This window comes from Chroicocephalus ridibundus, chromosome 3 (genome assembly GCF_963924245.1).
Source record: "Chroicocephalus ridibundus chromosome 3, bChrRid1.1, whole genome shotgun sequence".
Taxonomy (NCBI): Eukaryota; Metazoa; Chordata; class Aves; order Charadriiformes; family Laridae; genus Chroicocephalus; species Chroicocephalus ridibundus.
This window is the reverse complement of record NC_086286.1, coordinates 47602620-47620713: the sequence shown is the minus strand read 5'-3', so window position 1 is coordinate 47620713 and position 18094 is coordinate 47602620. Positions and strand designations below refer to the sequence as shown.

The window sequence follows — 18094 nt, the reverse complement described above, 5'->3', positions numbered from 1 at the left end:
TTTTCCTTTTATGTTAAATCTGACAGCTTAAATGATATAAATTTTATTGTATTAATCCTGAGCAAGCAAAAGAGTACCCATGCCTCATTTAACTCCTACCCCAAGAATTAAAACTACTACTACTAAAAAAAATAAAAGCAAGCTTACCTCCACCCTTTTCCTAGCACAGAACTGAATCCAGTCCAGGTAAACACTACAGAAACTAGCTCTTGTTATTCCTTGGAGACATGGAACATAATCTTCGTCTATGTTAATGTTAAACATTGCAAGGTCACGTTCAATATAATGCCACTTTGCATAAGGCTGCAATATCTTTTGCATGGATTCATCTTTTATCCAGTCAAGGATTTTGGGAGAACTGGCTGTAAAGTATATTATACTCTGTTGACAAAATGTGCAAATGTTAGTCACTCTATCTCTGATTAAAGCAGATACATTTTACACAGAAGAAAATAAATCAAATAGGACCACAGTAACTACCTATAATGGTACATATTTTTTCTAATTTTTGCTGCTTGGCATCATTGCTTCACAAAACTGCTCCAGTTAATTATCGTCTTTCTAAGTAGCAGACAAAAGAAAAAGAAGTCCTATTTTTAATATCCTTCTGCTGTATAGAAAAATTAACACAAACAATAGACTATGGTAAGAATACAGAGTTCCAACATTCACACATGTTAATTACTGAATATTAGTCGGGTTCTAGAGTGTATCATCAAGAAGGTGATTATCAATAAAAGTTCAGGCATATTCAGGAAAAAAATAGTAGTAGATGGTCCCATGCTCAAAATAGGACTCTCGTTCATCCGTGGATGTCCTGTTCTCCAGGGGATGAAGCTTTCATAATTCTTTAACAAACAGTTCCACCACTATTTAACCACAAAGGTGAGATTTGACAGATGTGCACAACACAAGTCTGAAAACCTCTGTTTTAACTGCCGTTTTCTGTCTGCATTTAGTGGCATCACTATTTTTGTTATTTGTCAATAAGGCCAGTAAAGAATAATGGATTATTTCCTATATGCTAGGTTAAGAAGCTGATAAGTGGTGTAACTGAGATTGCTTTTAAAGCACTGAAGGAGGAGCAGCATTCAGCAGCAGCTCTTTTGCCAAATGCAGAAATATTAGAAAGCAGCAAGACTCATAGCTCGTATCTGTGCCTGGGTTTCTAAGTTTAAGTTGTTCTAACTGCTGTGTCTGGAGCCATTAAAATAATAATAAATAAAACAAAACAATCTATCCAAACCAAATTTAAAGCACATTTTCCAAAGAATATGAACCTTAAGGAGAAATTCCAGTGCTGCAAAGGAAAGTGCCATCAGCTGGAAAGTCCCATTATAATGTTTTACGATTGTAATTTTTGTTTTAATAGAAGATATTAATTTAGAATTGGATTCAAAAGCAAACAAGGGGCAAGTGAACATAACTGAAGATGATGTAGTTCTACTTTATCCATGTAATGGAAATGTTATTAAGCAAATAAATGTATAAAATGAAAATATGATGGATTAAAAAGGAGAGAAGCACTACCAGCCCTTTTAAAAATCACACATGCCCTTCACAGTTTATCTTTCAAATTGTACAAAAATACACAAGCAAGAGGAAAATCAAGCTCCAGAGGAAAAAGACATGTCAGACAGATACAGACTAAGGAAGGACCCTTGATTCCTTGGCATGTGGAGAACAATACTCTTTAAAAAAAGATTCATGCAGAAACAATAGAGCTGAAAACACAGCACTCAGCGAATGCAGACTTCTTGAATACTAAAAGACATTTAAATAAGAATATATTGAGAAGAGACAGAGGAGGCACAAGGGAAAAATATCACAGTAGTTGGGCAGGAAATGATTTCAAAATATATGCAAAAGGACTACAGGAGCTGACCCACTTTATTTGTGGAGAATAAAAATCCTTTTATAAAAAGAAATATGGGCCTTTCTAGACTGTCAATGAAACTGCAAATTATATAAATACATTAGGAATAAGGCACTCAGTGCAAGTCATTGTTTAAGAGACCAATATGGTAATTATTCTTGAAGGATAGGAGAACTAAAACAAAGCATACGTTTTCTCTGTTGATCTTCAAAATACAGTTTGCTTTTTTTTATTATTCTCACCTGTGTTTACAAAGAAGCAGATTCAGCTGAGAAAAAAAAAACAGACTCGCAATCAGACACAGAAACAGCAAAAACTTCTGCCGCCTAATTAAATTCTGCCCTTAGTATCTCCTCCTAAATACGTTTTGTGCACAAGTACATCCTCAGCTATATGGCAATTCAGAAATAACATGGTAAATATTTACAATATTGTAAACTACAAAGACTAAACTAGAAGCACTCCAAATGCTCAGTGCAATGGAAGTACCATTGCTGCCAAAAACTCCAGTATAAGTGTTTTCTGAGTTTGTGATTTATGTGACCTGAATACTGCATTAACTGGAGTTCTTCTTACAATTACTTTCCTACGCCGTTAAAAAGAAAGTGTCAGGGCTTTAAAATGTTCACAGTGAAATTGCGCAGGGTCATTACAGCTCAAGTTTCCCCAGAAGAAAGAGCTGGGAAAGGAATGAATTCTCACCTGTTTCTGATGTTGTTTATCCGGAGGCAAGTACTAAACAAACAGGATGACAGCATAATACAGTCTTCTCACCTTCCCAGCCTCCACTAAGGATTTTACCAAATCTTATCAAAGCTCCTGTTTATGCAAGAAACTAATAACTTGAAGAATAGGAGAAGAAAATCTCCATATAGCTTTCTTTTGGGAAGTGTCATTCTAAAGAAGGGATGTCCTGAGCGTGCTCTCCCTTTGCTGAAGGGAGCCCCAGCCCGGGCTAATGTCTAAGCTGCCAACAGGTTATTATCATCTTCTGTTCATCCTTCCCCAAAAAGGGAAGTAGATTAAAGGACTGACACCTTTCTAAGAATGAAGATCTGTAAATGCAGTGTTACAGTACTGGCGCAACTAAATCCAACAAAAAGAGATTTGATTTTCACACCTTCAAAGCCATAGGTGGAGGACATAACAAAATCTGCGTGCAGCGGAGATGGAGCCACAGCATTCCGCAGTAGCGTGGAGATCATTTAACCCACCTCGCTTTTACCCAGAACAGGATCAATTAACCACACCTGTATCACATGGGACAAAAGCTTGCCTAAGCATCCTACCTATGTCAGCTGCTTCTCAGGTACGTCCACAACCAGAAGCCCTAAACTACCTTCCAGCTAAGTTTTACTTCCAACGTGATGAACCTGATGCTTTCCACAAGTCCTCCACATATTAGTTGACTTGAAGGCACTAGAAAAGTTCCAGTTTACACTGGAGTTCTTCACTGCTTTAAACTAATAAGGTACTGATTTGATTGCAGTTTAGACTGAGATTTTTTTCAGTCTCCTTCGCCATCAAAAGCTGAGTGATATATCAGCTTGAAGCAGTTTATGTTCATGTTACTCGGGTTACCTTTTAAAGTAAAGCTAAGCAATTGTAGCAACATATTCATTTCAGTTTAAAGAAGGGTTGGGGTTCTTTTAGTTTAGATACATTGCTTTATAGCCACAAACCCCACTTCTAAAATGAAAAGATTATGCTCACATGCATTTTGTTCCTAATTAGTTAATTAAACAAAGCAGGTTGGTTACCAGGCCCTACTGCCTGTAACATTATTTATGAAATCCCAGTTTGCATTTTATGAAGTAATCGACTGCGTGAGCAAGGCAGCTTTGTGAGGCAACAACCTCGGTTTTAGTGCCTTGGCTTACTTGCAAAAAAAGGTGATTAATTTTTTCACAACAGGTATCTCTCTCTAAGGCTGACAGGATTGTTACAATTGCAGGGATGTACGCAGGAAGGAGATGCCAGGGATTGCTGGGGGCCTTGTGGCAGTACCAATGGCACAGGAGGCAGCGTTTGGTTCTTGTTGCTTCAGTGGAAGACAATAAAGCTCAGCGGTTTCTTCATTTGCTGCACTGAAAAGGCTTTGGCAGAGGATGAAGACAGCTTGCTAGACTATAACGTTCAATTATTTTGACAAATTAATATCTGTGCGGTCATTGTGCTCTTAACAACAGTGCAAACATAGAAGTGATGTAAATGAATTGCTGCTTAATCAACGGAATAAAACAACTTCAAATGTGTTGTGGCGCACATGTAAAACAGCAGGTAAGAAGGGGGTTTGCACTACTAAAAAAGTGTATATGAGAAACAGCTCTTCAGAGATTTCCCAAGAATGTTATGCTTGTTGATCTCTTTTTAGCCAGAAAAAACAGTGGAAAGGCAAATCAAGAAGAAATAGCAAACCGTCAGTGAAGTTTTGCTTTGTAAGAATGTTTCCTCTGACTTTATCGCTCGAGGATGTTAACTCACCTTCTTGATTTCTTCTTGATTTTCTGTACTAGTTGTTAAGTATAAGCGGTCAGAATCAAACGTAGCAGAGAGAGATACGAATTAGTTACCCCTATCTAACATCAAGTCAGTCTGACTGCCAGTCGTGCAAATGAATAAAGCCAAAGCCAAAAACTTCAAATGCTATTTCTAATACACAGCCAGCATTCAGTCTTTTTGACAAGCCTGCCTAGGAATATCGTCCGCTTTACCAAAGGGTTTACCTTTATATAGTATCTGATAAGTATTCTCCGCAGATCGAACACTTGCAGCATCGTTGCAGCGTTGTTATCAATGATGCTATATCCTTCCAGGATGTACTGGGTTCGTGTTATTTCCCACGTCAGCCATCGGAGGTTAAAGGCTGCGTTACACGATAACAAGTGAGGCAAGTGCCCGGGCTTACAACAGCAGCAGCCTTCATTGTCTTCATCTCCTTCTGTTATAGCTTCCACTTCTCTCTGCTGGCAGTATGTCCCTTGGCAGTGAGAAAAAGAGAGTATGCTGCTAGTTATTGGGGGAGGAGGAAACGAAGGACTTCTTCCAAGCTGAAAAAGTATGATTGAAGGCTCTACACGCTTAGCAAAGATCTAATAGAAAGAGCTACGGCAACAAATTAGATGTGCCAATTGATCCATGCGCAGTAGCAAATAAAGAGCTGTACATTATTTATTTACCTTTAAAAGCCAAAAGGGCCCGATCAAACATTCTAGGCATTTGGTTCTGAGCCGAGCTAAACTACAGACCACAGCTTCTGTCTTAATAAAAGCTCACCAGGAAGCACCACTAAAGAGCCTCGCTCCATCAGGCACATTAAGCAAATTGATCCAAGTCTCAGTCTGCTTCTTCAAATAACATACAGGATGCAAACAAAGATTTTACAGTGTGTCAGAGCACTTATAAAATCTGGGTTTTAGCAAACTATCTTGGAAAGCAGGTTCCAAAAATAACATCCAACGGGTTGTTCTCTCTCCCACTGGCGTAAAAGCTACTCCGGATTAAACGCCTCTAATGAATAGCACTAGAGGCAGTATATCATGAGGACAAAACAGCTCTGTAATTCGCCTATTACAAAGGCTTTAGATCAAAATAGAGAAAATCTTCCTGAAAAAGTGATGTTAACTCAAAAAGAAGTCATGAGGCAGATGCAGAAACAATAATATATCAGCTCTGCAGAGTCTGCATTTCTGGCCTGTGCTGTGCATGCTAGAAGGTCAAGCTGAGCCCTTTGGGATTTGCAATCTATGAAAATGTGGTTTCTACACCACGTAAGGCACTACAAATCAAAACCAAGGTGGACACCCATGTGGTCCCCCCACTGTTCTCAAAATATATTAGTTATATGTTCTCGATGCACGTATCTTTTTAAAATGTACTCTCTGTGGGCTGTTGCTGAACTTACTCTCCACTGAATTTGTGCATAAACTGTCTTTCGAGGCCACCTCCTATGATGCAAGTTACACATATGTCTCGCATGGGCCTTCCGCCAATGGTTCAGTATCACTCCACGAGAGAGCTGGCTCCGCCAGCTTCCAAACAGCCTCGATAGGAGAGGAAGGTGCTAGACACTGCGCTGCAGTTCAACAGCTATGAAACCCCCCTGCCAGGACCAACAGACCTGTTCCACTGTGTCACTGGAAATGGGAGGAGAAGCTGGCTATCTTCATCATCTGAATGTTGGACTGGGAAAGAATACAGTGTCCGCTCCAATCCCCCGCAGCTTGCCAGCACCCCAAAAAAGAGCCTGGAGCAAGGCAGCATCCCAAAGGCCTTTCTGTGGATCATCGTGACAGTCATTTTGCCCTCGACTGACTATCCTGGTCCCATCACAACTGTCTGGTCAACAACCTGAGGACCTTTAGTTTGTACCGATAGAAGTACCACCCAGAATATTCCTCTCTCCACACCAAGAAAAGCCTTTCAAAATATAATAACATACGTATTGGTTATCACCTTCTGTTTTCTGCCTGTACACCTCCGACAATGTATGCAGCGAGCAAAAACATACAAGAAAAAAGATGAACGGAAAGATCCGGAGGAAACGTGTAAGAAAAAATGAGATTGCAGGCCTAAGAGATAAGATGAAAAAAGACCCAGTATATTCCAGTGTTCTCCGTTCAGTTTTCCAAAAGTGAAACCTTATAATGTGTTGTTCACACACTGATATGTATTCCTTCTTGGACTTCAGGGATATACAATATGACAAATTATTAAATGTTTTCAAGTAACCCAAATATAAACCTCTTTCCTTTCAAGACGGCCACAAAGTCCAAAACATGACCTATCAAGCAAACAGTTCCAGTTGGACTGGACATGAACTGGACTGCTTCTGCTTCATATTTCACAGATTTCTACATGAATTAACACTTATTGCTCAACGGCAAAAAAGCAGCAACTGCTCTGGGTCAGTGGATGCTTTTCTGAAGCCAAGTCAAAAGACATTGTACTCAAACTGAAGCAGGGAAAGGCATATTCCTTTGTACATAGCTTGAAAAGAGAAAAATAACTACTCCATGCTGGTGCTGTTACTATGACTGTTATGTTTATTTTTTAGAGTTTAAAGGTCTGACAGCATTAAACTGAATTTAACAGAAGGTACTGCATCATACCAGGTGCTAAATTAAGTATTGCCAAATTTTTATAAGTGATGAAAACACAAGTCTAATAAACAACTGCCACTGATCCCCTTACAACTAAAGGAATTAAGGATGGCTTTGCTCAGTCTGTGTAACTCCATTCTTAAATAAATTTTTTTTTCTTTTGGTATGGAAATACCACATTTCATTCCTATGGAATGCTGGCTGTTTCTATGTGCTTTCTGTATTATCTCTATTAATAAATACGAAATATTACTGCTGGAGACTCTTTAATTACTAGTTTTCTTAAGCCATATATTTTGTAAAATAAAGACACTAAAGAGGCTGGCAAGGCAAATAATAGGTGAATTCAAGAGACCCTCAGGTTTGAGGGAAGCTGTCATCGCATGCATAACAAACAGAAGAAGCTGCCAGAAAAATTATTTGCATTCTCATCTAATTTGACAGGTGAAAATGTCTCTAAGTCATCTTTGCTAGGTAATTTTAATCAACTAAAGTTAAAATTATACTACAGTGGACGCAATCAACATTGAACTTGGAGAGCGAGAGACATGCTAATTAGTATCATGTTATTACAAAAGCTCTGGTAACCAACCAAAGGAGCTCATGAGGTCATTTTGTACATTTATTCCAAAGAATGCAATCAGGGCTGTGTTCTGTCAGCATCTGGCAAACATGCACTTGCTTAACAAAAGCTGTTTGATGGACTTGGGTACTATCACCTTGGAGATTTGATGTCTTGACTGCTTGCAGAGCATCTGGGGTATCCCTGTTAAATTTAAAGGTGTAATCCGAGCCATGGCAAAGTGTTCTGACAAAACACCAAATCCCTATTCCTATCATCACGCTGCTGATTAGTATTTCCAAACGACATCTAGTACAAGGACTCGCAGACAACATGTGGGCTTGATGCTCAAGCACACGTTGGTTCCTCCCTGGTTCTTGCAATCAGTTCTAGAATGACTGCCAGTAATTTTCTCTCATCTTTAATTGAGCCTTGCTTTAATCCATAATGCACTGGCTGGACTTCAATGCCACAGATTTGCATGTTACTGAGAAATTTAATTTTACCAGTGCCTACATCAATCCTTTTTGGTTCATTACTCTAGACACTGGTACTGCAAAGACTAAGACCGTGTGCTCAGCTTTATCCATTGAGCCAAAAGGGACAAGTCACAGTAAATGAAGCTAAGCATTTGTGTGTATCTTTTACAGCAGGGAAACCTAAACCGTTTTGCATGTGTTATACGCTGATGATTAAAATGACAATTTTTATATTGCTTCTCAAAAAATTATCAAGTTCAAGCAACTCAGAGAATTATTCATGAAACCAAAGAGCAGGGAGCAGAGCGTGCACTTCAGTTCTGCAATATAATTAAGTGTAGTACCATTAAATATTAAAATACAGGAAAATGTTTTCACTGGTAATTAGTCATTTTAAAATCTGAGGGAAAACTTTTTTTTTTTTTACATTTCTTTCTGCAGTAGAAAGAAAATAAGCTTTTCCTCTTCTCTCAAGCTTAGTCATTCACTGTGACCCTTGCTAGTACAGATGAGACTGATTCATTTGTAAGATATCTAACACTGGATGGTTGCCAAAAATCCATCAAGGCAAAAACGTGTACCAGCTGAACAAAGCAAGGTCAACCTATGTGAGCTTAGGAGAAAACCAGGGTGAGAACTTGGAGCTCTATTTTCCTGACACATCAGGATTTGAGGACTGACTTGTGCTCTGCCAAAGTGATCTGACCTAAATGGAAATAAGAAAATTGAAACTGAAGACTGTAATCTCACTTCAAGAGGACGCATAAAATACACCTAAATTAATGACCACCCAACCCTTATAAAATTTAAGGCTGAAAACAAAGTGTGCTTTTGAATTTAATTTTGAAAACTCAGTGAGTGCAAAGAAAAGCGTTTTTCATTTCTGAAGGGCCAGAAAAGCAATCCTGTAACACAATCACATACTTGTAGAAGCAGTTTTAATATCCATAAAACACTTCAGTTTAACAACACATCCAGAATGGGGACTAATTATTGTGGCTGAAGGTAGTGATAGGTTAAGCCCTAAGGATTGCTGACATACAATAAGCAACTAGGGCGCAAACGTACATAGAAAGGGCTCATAGGGCCCATGCACTAACCCCACCCCACAGGCATTAAGAACATCATAAATTACTCTCCTCCACTAGGCACTTCAAGCTTTCGACTCCGTGACGCCAACAACCAGTTTTGGACTAGGGGATTTAACTAGGTGTTAAGTCTGATATGGAGCCGTGAAGCCCAGGGTAACTCCTTTTGTAGGCCGTGCAGAGGTCTCTTCGATGACTCCACAGAAATGTCTGGTTGCTCACCATTTGTTTGGCAAAATAATTATCAATATTTCACAAATAAAGGCTTTACAGTGGAAATATCTGAATCAGCTCCACCAAGCTCTGCTGCAAATCTGAGCATTCCCAAATTCTGATGGATATGGCTCATTCTCACCCTACACATTTCTTTTCTCCTCAGAATAGCAGCTAAATAAGCAGCAAGTTATCACAAAGAGCATAATTACAGCCACTGAAAGGCCATCCTCTGCTGAAACGAGCATCAGATACAGTTCTAGAAACACAGAAAAACAAATACCTCAAAAAGGAGCAAACTGAGCTCCTACATGGAAACTCACGAACCCCAGAACTGAACACCTTCTGGAAACCAGCAACTGTCTTGGGTCCTTCCTGCTCCTTTCCTTGTGGAATTGCAGATTAAGAAGAGTAATTTACAGGCTCTGATAGTCCCAGGTTGTTTCAAAGAAAAATCTCAGGACTTGAAAACCAATATCAATTCCTCAAACATCAAAGCTGTTAGTTATAAAACTGTGGTTTGGTTTTCAGCTGCTTGAGGTGCTTGTATGCCTGAGAAACAATCTGGTTTTCAAACCAGATCAGTTGTTCTAATAACAGGCATCCCCTCTCCTCAGAAACCTTTCCTTTTCTTGGTCCACAGAGACACATTATGGAAGCCCAGGTGGAAGAAAGCAGTCTCTAAGGATGTTGGTTGTTAAACTTGCAGCTACCAAATACCACAAAACCCTCTATGTCACCCCTTTTGGAGTGCAGTGCAAGACACAACATTTTATTTCTGGCAAAGACGTTTTCTCAATAAAAAGGCTGCAGTGCACCTCACAGCATTTTCCTTCCTTCCAGAAATCTTCTCCAGTGCACCCATATATACACATAAAATTGTGGAAGGGAGGAAAGGGAAAAAAGACATCAACTATTTATTCTAGTCTGCATTACAGAAACTATTCTGAGCTTATTTGAAATTCATAGATGGCTTCCACTGTTGGAGCATCATTGTACACCTAGAAAGGCTTGTACATCACAGATTTAATGCATTCAACAAAGTATCCTCTTCCCTGTTTCATGCCATTCTTCCCAATTAAATCACCAAGATTAAAGAAGCCTTTCACATCCTTTCTGTTCATGCCTCTAATATTTCTGAGCACTGTGTTTCTCAGCCTTTGTTCTTTCCCCACAAACAATGTACTTCTGGTTTTTAACCTTCTCTCCAAATAGGTGTGTTAAAAATGGTTGCTTTTCTCTGAACTTCTTGTAATTTATCAATACCTTCTGACGGCCTGGTGCATACACTGAACATACCTCAAGCGCGGTCTCAGAAAAGACGTGAAGGTGGGCACTTTACTTCCCAACAGCAAGAGGTGATTTGTACAAGCAAAACATGAAAGCTGCAACCACTCTTTAAATAAAGAATGATTCTTGCTAGTGCTACAGAGCCTTCAGACACAGAAATCAAACACCAATAAATATTCCTTACACTGGTAATGTACTTGCTACAGTAATAAAACTATACAGCGTACACATACACTGCAGACATGAGTAACTGTCCTTATTTCTCAGACATCATTACTGTGCCTAAAGCTTATACCCTAAACTGGCTGTATTCACACACCATTTTGCATGGGAAATAAGCTAGCTAAAACAGAGAAAGCCCCATGGGCGATCCCATCCTGCTGTCACAGCTGCCTTCCACTTCATACAATTACACGCGTGTCAGTTCTGTGCCTCTTTTCTTGATTCATCTAGTGACGTTCCAAGTGAAGTATGAATATCGCCCGTGCAACATGCAGTAACAAAAAAAATCACAGCAGAGATGTAGAAGTTAATTACATGATTGAAGAATACCGAGCATGAGTTAGAAAACAGCTCCTTGAGATTTCAGCATCACCATCCATAAGTAATTTCTGCACATGTAACACCTAACTGGATATTCTCCAAAAGACATTTTGTAGAGGCATAGACTAAACAGGAAAGTATTCTAAGTCTTCCTTGTTCTACAGGGAACTCGCAGGAGCTAGATATTTTGACATTTTTTCTGCTTTTCCCTGATTGCGGTTTTTCCCCTGTCTCTTCCTTTCAAATCAAATGATACACTGTGTATTTCTTCTGGCAGGCTGCTTTTAGCATGCCGCTGTGGTCTAACACAGACAGTAACGTTACCGAAGGGCTTGATTCCCCACACCAACGTGCAGCTACTTGAAAGTTCTCACCTGGCCTGAGCTCATTACTACCCTCTTTTCGCTTTTGGTAAAGGAGGAGTTGGGCGTCTCCTCTCAATGCCTGGAAGTATTGAGGCCCCCCCTGCTTTCCACATAGGATGAATGACACGATGGAGGCACATCCCCTCTCTGTCCCTACAAAGGGAGAGTGAAGAACTAATTCATAGAAGGTGCTTAATTTGAACCGGACTAAAGATGGAACAGAGGAGCCCCAGCTTTGCTTACTCTCTTCTTTCAGTCTGCTCAGTCTGTATCTTCTTACCCTGCCTGCAGGGGTTTGGTTGGTTGGGTTTTTTGTTCATTTAAAACCTGAGCCAAATGCTATTACATACAGTTAGAAAGGCATCTGGATCGGTCATTTATAATGCCAACTCTTAGTGAGGCTGCAAACTGGGGAGACAGTACCTCCTGCCCCCAGTACACTTAAATTCAAAAGACACTATGATCTCCTCTTTGGGCACTGCTGTGGCAGTATTGCCAGCACAGCTTTTCAGCTACCACAATGAGAAACACCCGTAGGTGTTGCTCCACAATGCAAATATTGCTTTTTGTTTACTTATAAACAGAAAACAGTCACAGACACAGAGAACACTGTTGTGCTTCACTCATTTCCAAAGCAAACATAGACTTCCTATTTAAGGAACAGCAGATTTTTAGGGCCCTCAATTAAAATTACTTCTTTGAAATTGAAGTCAAGCAGCCAAAGCTCAGAAATTACAGATTTCAAGTTCCTTCTCTAGCCCTTTTCCTCCTCCTTGTGGGAAACCATTCTGTATGATGAAAGAAATCAGGGTCCTATGTGAAAAACAGTGCATGACCAGACAACTAAAAATAGGAATGTAAGATGCCCAAAGCGGAGGAAATTAGCCTGGTGCTTAACAACTGCCTCTTGACTTCATAAACCATCAGGTTCTTTCGGGGCAGTTGCATATGCTCTTCCCACTTATGCAGAAAAAAAGTCCTACCATATTCAGTTGTACCCCACACCTGCCATCTGCAAAATTTGAAGTGGGGAAGAACATCTCCCATCCACACAGGAGATGGCTCTTGGTGCTTCCTGGGGGCAGCCTGCTCCATCTTCCTGCCCCTGCCCGCAGCGATCCATCTCAAAGGAAGGAGCAAAGAAACCCTTCCAAGGAAGAGTTTAATCTCAGCTTCAGCTGTCACAAAGCTTCCTTGGGACAGCCCTTGGCCCATCTTCTTACGCAGCTTCTGCCTTCAGGTCAGCCCTTCCAGCTCCTTCTACTCAGACTCAGTGCCCCAGTGTCTGGGCACCCTACGGCCCCACCAGAGCAGCCCAGTTCCTCGTTCATACAAGGATGAAACCTGTTACAGGAAGGGCACGGTACTGCAGCATAGTTTATCTACAGCACACAGCCCTCATGGGTTACCTGGAGACAAAAGAAATGCTCTTGTGTCAGCACACCATCTCAGCAAGTCTGCACCGGGCACACAGCAGACTACCTGCCCACACTTTGGAGTCCATGAAGCTTTTTGTTATAGTCTGCATCAGGCAGATCCATCTTACCCGGCTCATGCCTGGTTCCTTCTACATCATTCAGCAGGCTTGTAATTCATGTGGTTTCTCTGGCACCCGTTCTGCACAGTCCAGTCGGGTTCAGCTCTCACGTGGCATGTCAAATGCTACAGTGTTTGAGCAGTTCTTTCCTCAGGTATGTTCCTTAGTTCAATCCTACATGGCTTCTCTGTTCTAAGCCAAACAATGCTCACACGCTCCTAGTTTCTCTTCCCATAACATCTCCTCTACCCAGAGAAAATATTCTGAAAGCTGGAGAAACATTCCTTACATACCATGTCTGTGAGGACACAAACTAACAACACATTTTCTCTTATTCTTGGAATAGCATCATCCAGCGGGTTCAGAGAGGAGGACAGGGGGAGTCCCTTTCCGTCCCATTTCCATCCTTTTCTTCTTCTACTATTGGAGAGTCTCCTCCCCCAGTGATACTTTGAGGGTGAGAAGGAATAGGGGACTGGATTTGTACTGAAGATGAGGTAATCTCGGTGAGATTCTCAATCCCATTTTCCCACTCCTCTCTTCCTCCTCCAGTAACTTGTCTGTGCTTTCCCAGCTGACAGTTTGCTCCACCCTCTTGGTCCAGGTCTTTTGCAAACTGGGGTAAGAGTGCTGCTTTGCAGGCTGACAGCCTCCTCCCGAGGAGCATGAGAGAAACTGGGAATGCGGACATTCATAGAATCATAGGGTTGGAAGGGACCTCTGGAGATCATCTAGTCCAACCCCCCTGCCAGAGCAGGGTCACCTAGAGCAGGTGGCACAGGAACGCGTCCAGGCGGGTTTTGAACATCTCCAGAGATGGAGACTCCACCACCTCTCTGGGCAGCCTGTGCCAGTGCTCTGTCACCCTCAAAGTAAAGAAGTTCCTCCTCATGTTTAGGTGGAACTTCCTGTGCTCAAGTTTGTGCCCATTACCTCTTGTCCTGTCCCTGGGCACCACTGAAAAGAGCCTGGCCCCATCCCCCTGACACCCACCCTTTAAGTATTTATAAGTGTTGATAAGGTCCCCTCTCAGCCATCTTTTTTCCAGACTGAAGAGACCCAAATCCCTCAGCCTTTCTTAATCAGAGAGGTGTTCCAAGTCCCCTCATCATCTTGGTAGCTCTCTGCTGCACCCTCTCCAGCAGTTCCCTGTCCTCCTTGAACCGGGGAGCCCAGAACTGGACACAGTACTCCAGGTGCGGCCTCACCAAGGCAGAGTAGAGGGGGAGGATGACCTCCCTTGACCTGCTGTCCACACTCATCTTGAGGCACCCCAGGATGCCATTGGCCATTTTAGGCCACCAGGGCACATTGCTGGCTCATGGTCATCCTGTTGTCCACCAGGACTGCGGGGTCTCTTTCCACCGAGCTGCTCTCCAGCAGGTCAGCCCCCAACCTGTACCGGTGCATGGGGTTATTCCTCCCCAGGTGCAGCACCCTACACTTGCCCTTGTTGAATTTCATAAGGTTCCTCTTTGCCCAGATCTCCAACCTGTCCAGGTCTCTCTGTATGGTGGCACGGCCTTCCGGTGTGTCAGACACCACACCCCCCAGCTTTGTGTCATCGGCAAACTTGCTGAGGGTGCACTCTATCCCCTCATCCAGGTCATTGATGAATGTATTGAAGAGGACTGGCCCCAGTACTGACCCCTGGGGAACACCACTCGTCACTGACCTCCAACTAGACCCTGTGCCCCTAATCACGACCCTCTGAGCTCTGTCTTTCAGCCAGTTATCTATCCACCTTACTGTCCATTCATCTAGCCCACATTCGTGATGAGAACACAGATGGCTCTAAATGGCAGCCCACGAAAGACATGAGAGGCTGTGGGGCTCAGCTGAATTTAAAGACCTGTTGCAGCCAGCAGACATGTTGGATCTATTCGCAAAGTTGAACGAGCTACAGTACTAACACTGCACAATGTTAGGCAATCTGCATGGAAAGGTCAATTTTCAGACCCATTTAGTTACTTAAACTGTGATTTTAAGGAACACAGAGATGCCTTGACAGGTGGCACACTCCAATTTTTGATCTTTGCTCTCAGATGCAAAATGGCACTTGTCTGGTCGTAAACCGTCCTGGCCCAAAGTCAAACAAAGTCTTCCCAAACCCCTTTGCCACAAAACTATCCAGTCGTTCACTATTCAACTTCCAGTTCATTAAGCCCATCTGCTAGGCCCCTTATCTTTTTATCCAGCTAGCACATGGTTTGAAGATCCTTTCTTATTTTTTCATCTCTGTTTGCAACTTTTCTTTTCTTGAACTGCCTGGGGATGGTCATGCTAGAGAAAGACCCAGCAGTAGGTGGCAACCGCATAAAGGGAAAAAAAAAAACCAACCACTCACAAAATTAATGTAATTTAAGCATGAAAATGCGATTTCCTTCTTCTGTTTGTTTCAAATCCTACAGTGAACTATTTTAACACAAAAGGATGATCAGCAAAGATAATTTTCTGAAATTAGAATGCAAGGTAATGGAAGTGTACATAGTCCTGCTTACTCAAAATCCCAACAGATCCGAACAGAATGTCAACTTTGTCCAAGGTATGTCTCCTCTTTAACACACGTAAATCCCTCCTGGAAGTCACTTTTCTTTTCAGATCTGCATAAATGAACAAACTATTTTTTTTGACTCCACAGAGTTTCCATTAAAAAAAAAAAAAACAAAACAGCTATCATCTCAGAGATCTACTAGCCAGTAAAACCAGTGGTACTGTAAATAAGAGATTTGAACTGCCACAGTATTTAATTGTTCTTGCAGAACAACATAAAACTGCATTTGTCTGGCCTGGATTTGAAAGCAGTAACAGCAAATTCCAAATCTACCCAAAAAAAAAAGCCTTCCACCTGTGGACTCTATAGTGTACTTAGCCTCAGTACCTATCTGTGACACAGCAGCACCACTGCTTACCTTGAGGGCACACCAAGAGAAGACAATACTTTGAAGTTGAAGAAAGCCACAGAGCCACACATACAACATCATAATCATTATGAACAATGATAAATTATAAGTCTGATAAACAAATTCTTTCTCTTCCTTTCCACTTGCTTTTTCTTCTAATTTGCCTTTGTACTGAATAGATATCTCTTCAGGTACCACAATACCAATCTTTTTCAGGTACTTACTGTTTTCTACATAACTTTTCTTAAGACACAGGAGTGTTATCTTCGTCCCAACCATGCAGAAATGAAAGTGAACATCAAGCATTCACCACAACCTGTTCAACATCCTACAGGGAGTCTGTCACAGACTCAAGGCTCGAACCCACACATATTATTTCCTAGTCTAATCCTCCCACACCTAAGTGCATTCAAAGAGCCAGTCTGACTCCTATTTTCCTCATATTCAACTTTGTTGAAAAGTCGCCTTGAATATACACTCCTCTACAGGTTGCACATTAGATGCTCGGCCCTGGAGCCTGGGAAGCTGTTTATTCGAGGATTTCAAAACTCCAATCATTTGCAATTGCAAAGTGGTATCTTTGAAAAGTTACCAACCCAAGCAACAAACACGGGCAGCCAAAAATGAGCAATATTTAAAAACTATTTAAAAGTTTTGTGGTTTTACTTTCCTTTTTCTTCCTACTTTAGGGACAGCAACAGACAAAAGGACAGGAGTGTGACATTATGAGAAACTGGCGTCACTGAAGCCACACCACCTAGGAAGGGGATGGAATTACTATCCTTAAAGAGGAATGTCCTGACAGAGGAATATGCTGAATAGGAAAAAAGTGAGGTCCCTCCCTCAACTGAAGTCTGCACTTCCTAAATAAGAGAAATATGAAGTCCTGATGCGCTTGCTTCTCCTCTCCTGTTCTACTGTGACAGAAACCATCTCAGCACTGGCATCTTGCATGATCCAACGCAGGATATTTTCCATGGGGGAAGCCTTATGATATCTGGCATTTTTTCAAAGACCGGTTTTGGGGGTTGAACAATTTTAAGAACAACTTCGGTTTTCACAGTTATAGAGGGAAAGAAATAATCTGAAAATACAACTAAGCATAACGTAAAAGATCTGTGAACCAAGCAAATAACTCACTATGCCTTCCTTCTGAAAGTTTTATGATACTGCAGAACAGGACTCCAAATTTCTTAACATCCAAGTTGCAAACCATTGTCATTCAAATAACGATACAAAGTAGTACAGAGCCTTTAGACACACAAATATCTGCTAAAAGAGAGAGAAAAGTTCTTAAATTCTATATCCTACTATAGAGTTGTGATAGATTAAGAAAGCCAGAAAGGTTTTGTTGCTGGTTTTGTTGTTATTTAAGTTATCAGGGATCCTTACCTCGAAATTCCAGCCCTCTGAGCTGAAAGGTGACAAGGCCGTTTCCAATTTCGATCAAGTGCACAAAGGCATTTAAATAATCCGATGCCAGAATAAAACAGTCTCCTGTGTTGTAGTTGCCCCAGCGGCCCAGAATCAAATCTCCACAAAGAGACTCCTGCAGAGATCTTGTCAAATGCTCATAAAAAATGGAGTTGAGATTATTGTCATCATTTCCTACAACCAGAGCAGCACACATTGGTAAAAAATAAAATTTATAACAGACTAAGCGGTTCTGTGTATAATCCTATGTTCTTTTTTTAATCCTGCATAAAGCCTCTTCCTCTAGCTAGATAGTTAACTTCTTGATACTCTATACAAATTGCATTTCCTAGGTGGTTTTTAGCCCTTAAGAGAATCAGGTCTGAAACTTTTGTTTAATATGAACAATACTGTAAATAGAACATCACAATACCGTAAATAGAACATTACATTAATGATAATGTATGTTTCAGACTGAACCAAATCACCTCCTTTGTGTTTTATAACAGCAAGAATTTTTTGCCTCTGCTGCAAGTTTCTGCTATGCTAAGTTAATGTTTACATACTGTTCTTAATTGTAAGAAACCAGAAATCATTATTATTTCAGTACATAAACTTAAGTATGAATACTATTGCTGAGATTTTTAAAAAATTTGGTCACATAGCTTCCAGTAAGTAACTTTATTTCTTTCAGTCCTCCAGGAATTTTTCAAGGTTTTGTCC

At 41.0% G+C, this 18094-nt stretch overlaps 1 protein-coding gene across 2 annotated transcripts in view; it reads right to left on the bottom strand.

The window, feature by feature from the left end:
* PCNX2 (pecanex 2) overlaps positions 1 to 18094 on the bottom strand; it is a 161074-nt gene that overhangs the window by 21941 nt on the left and 121039 nt on the right. For both annotated transcript variants that reach the window (XM_063329031.1, XM_063329032.1), the window contains 3 exons: positions 17351 to 17566; positions 4603 to 4856; positions 148 to 381 (listed from right to left, as the gene is read on the bottom strand). In XM_063329031.1, coding sequence (XP_063185101.1) covers positions 148 to 381; positions 4603 to 4856; positions 17351 to 17566 — 704 coding nt within the window. The remainder of the gene's footprint in view (positions 1 to 147; positions 382 to 4602; positions 4857 to 17350; positions 17567 to 18094) is intronic.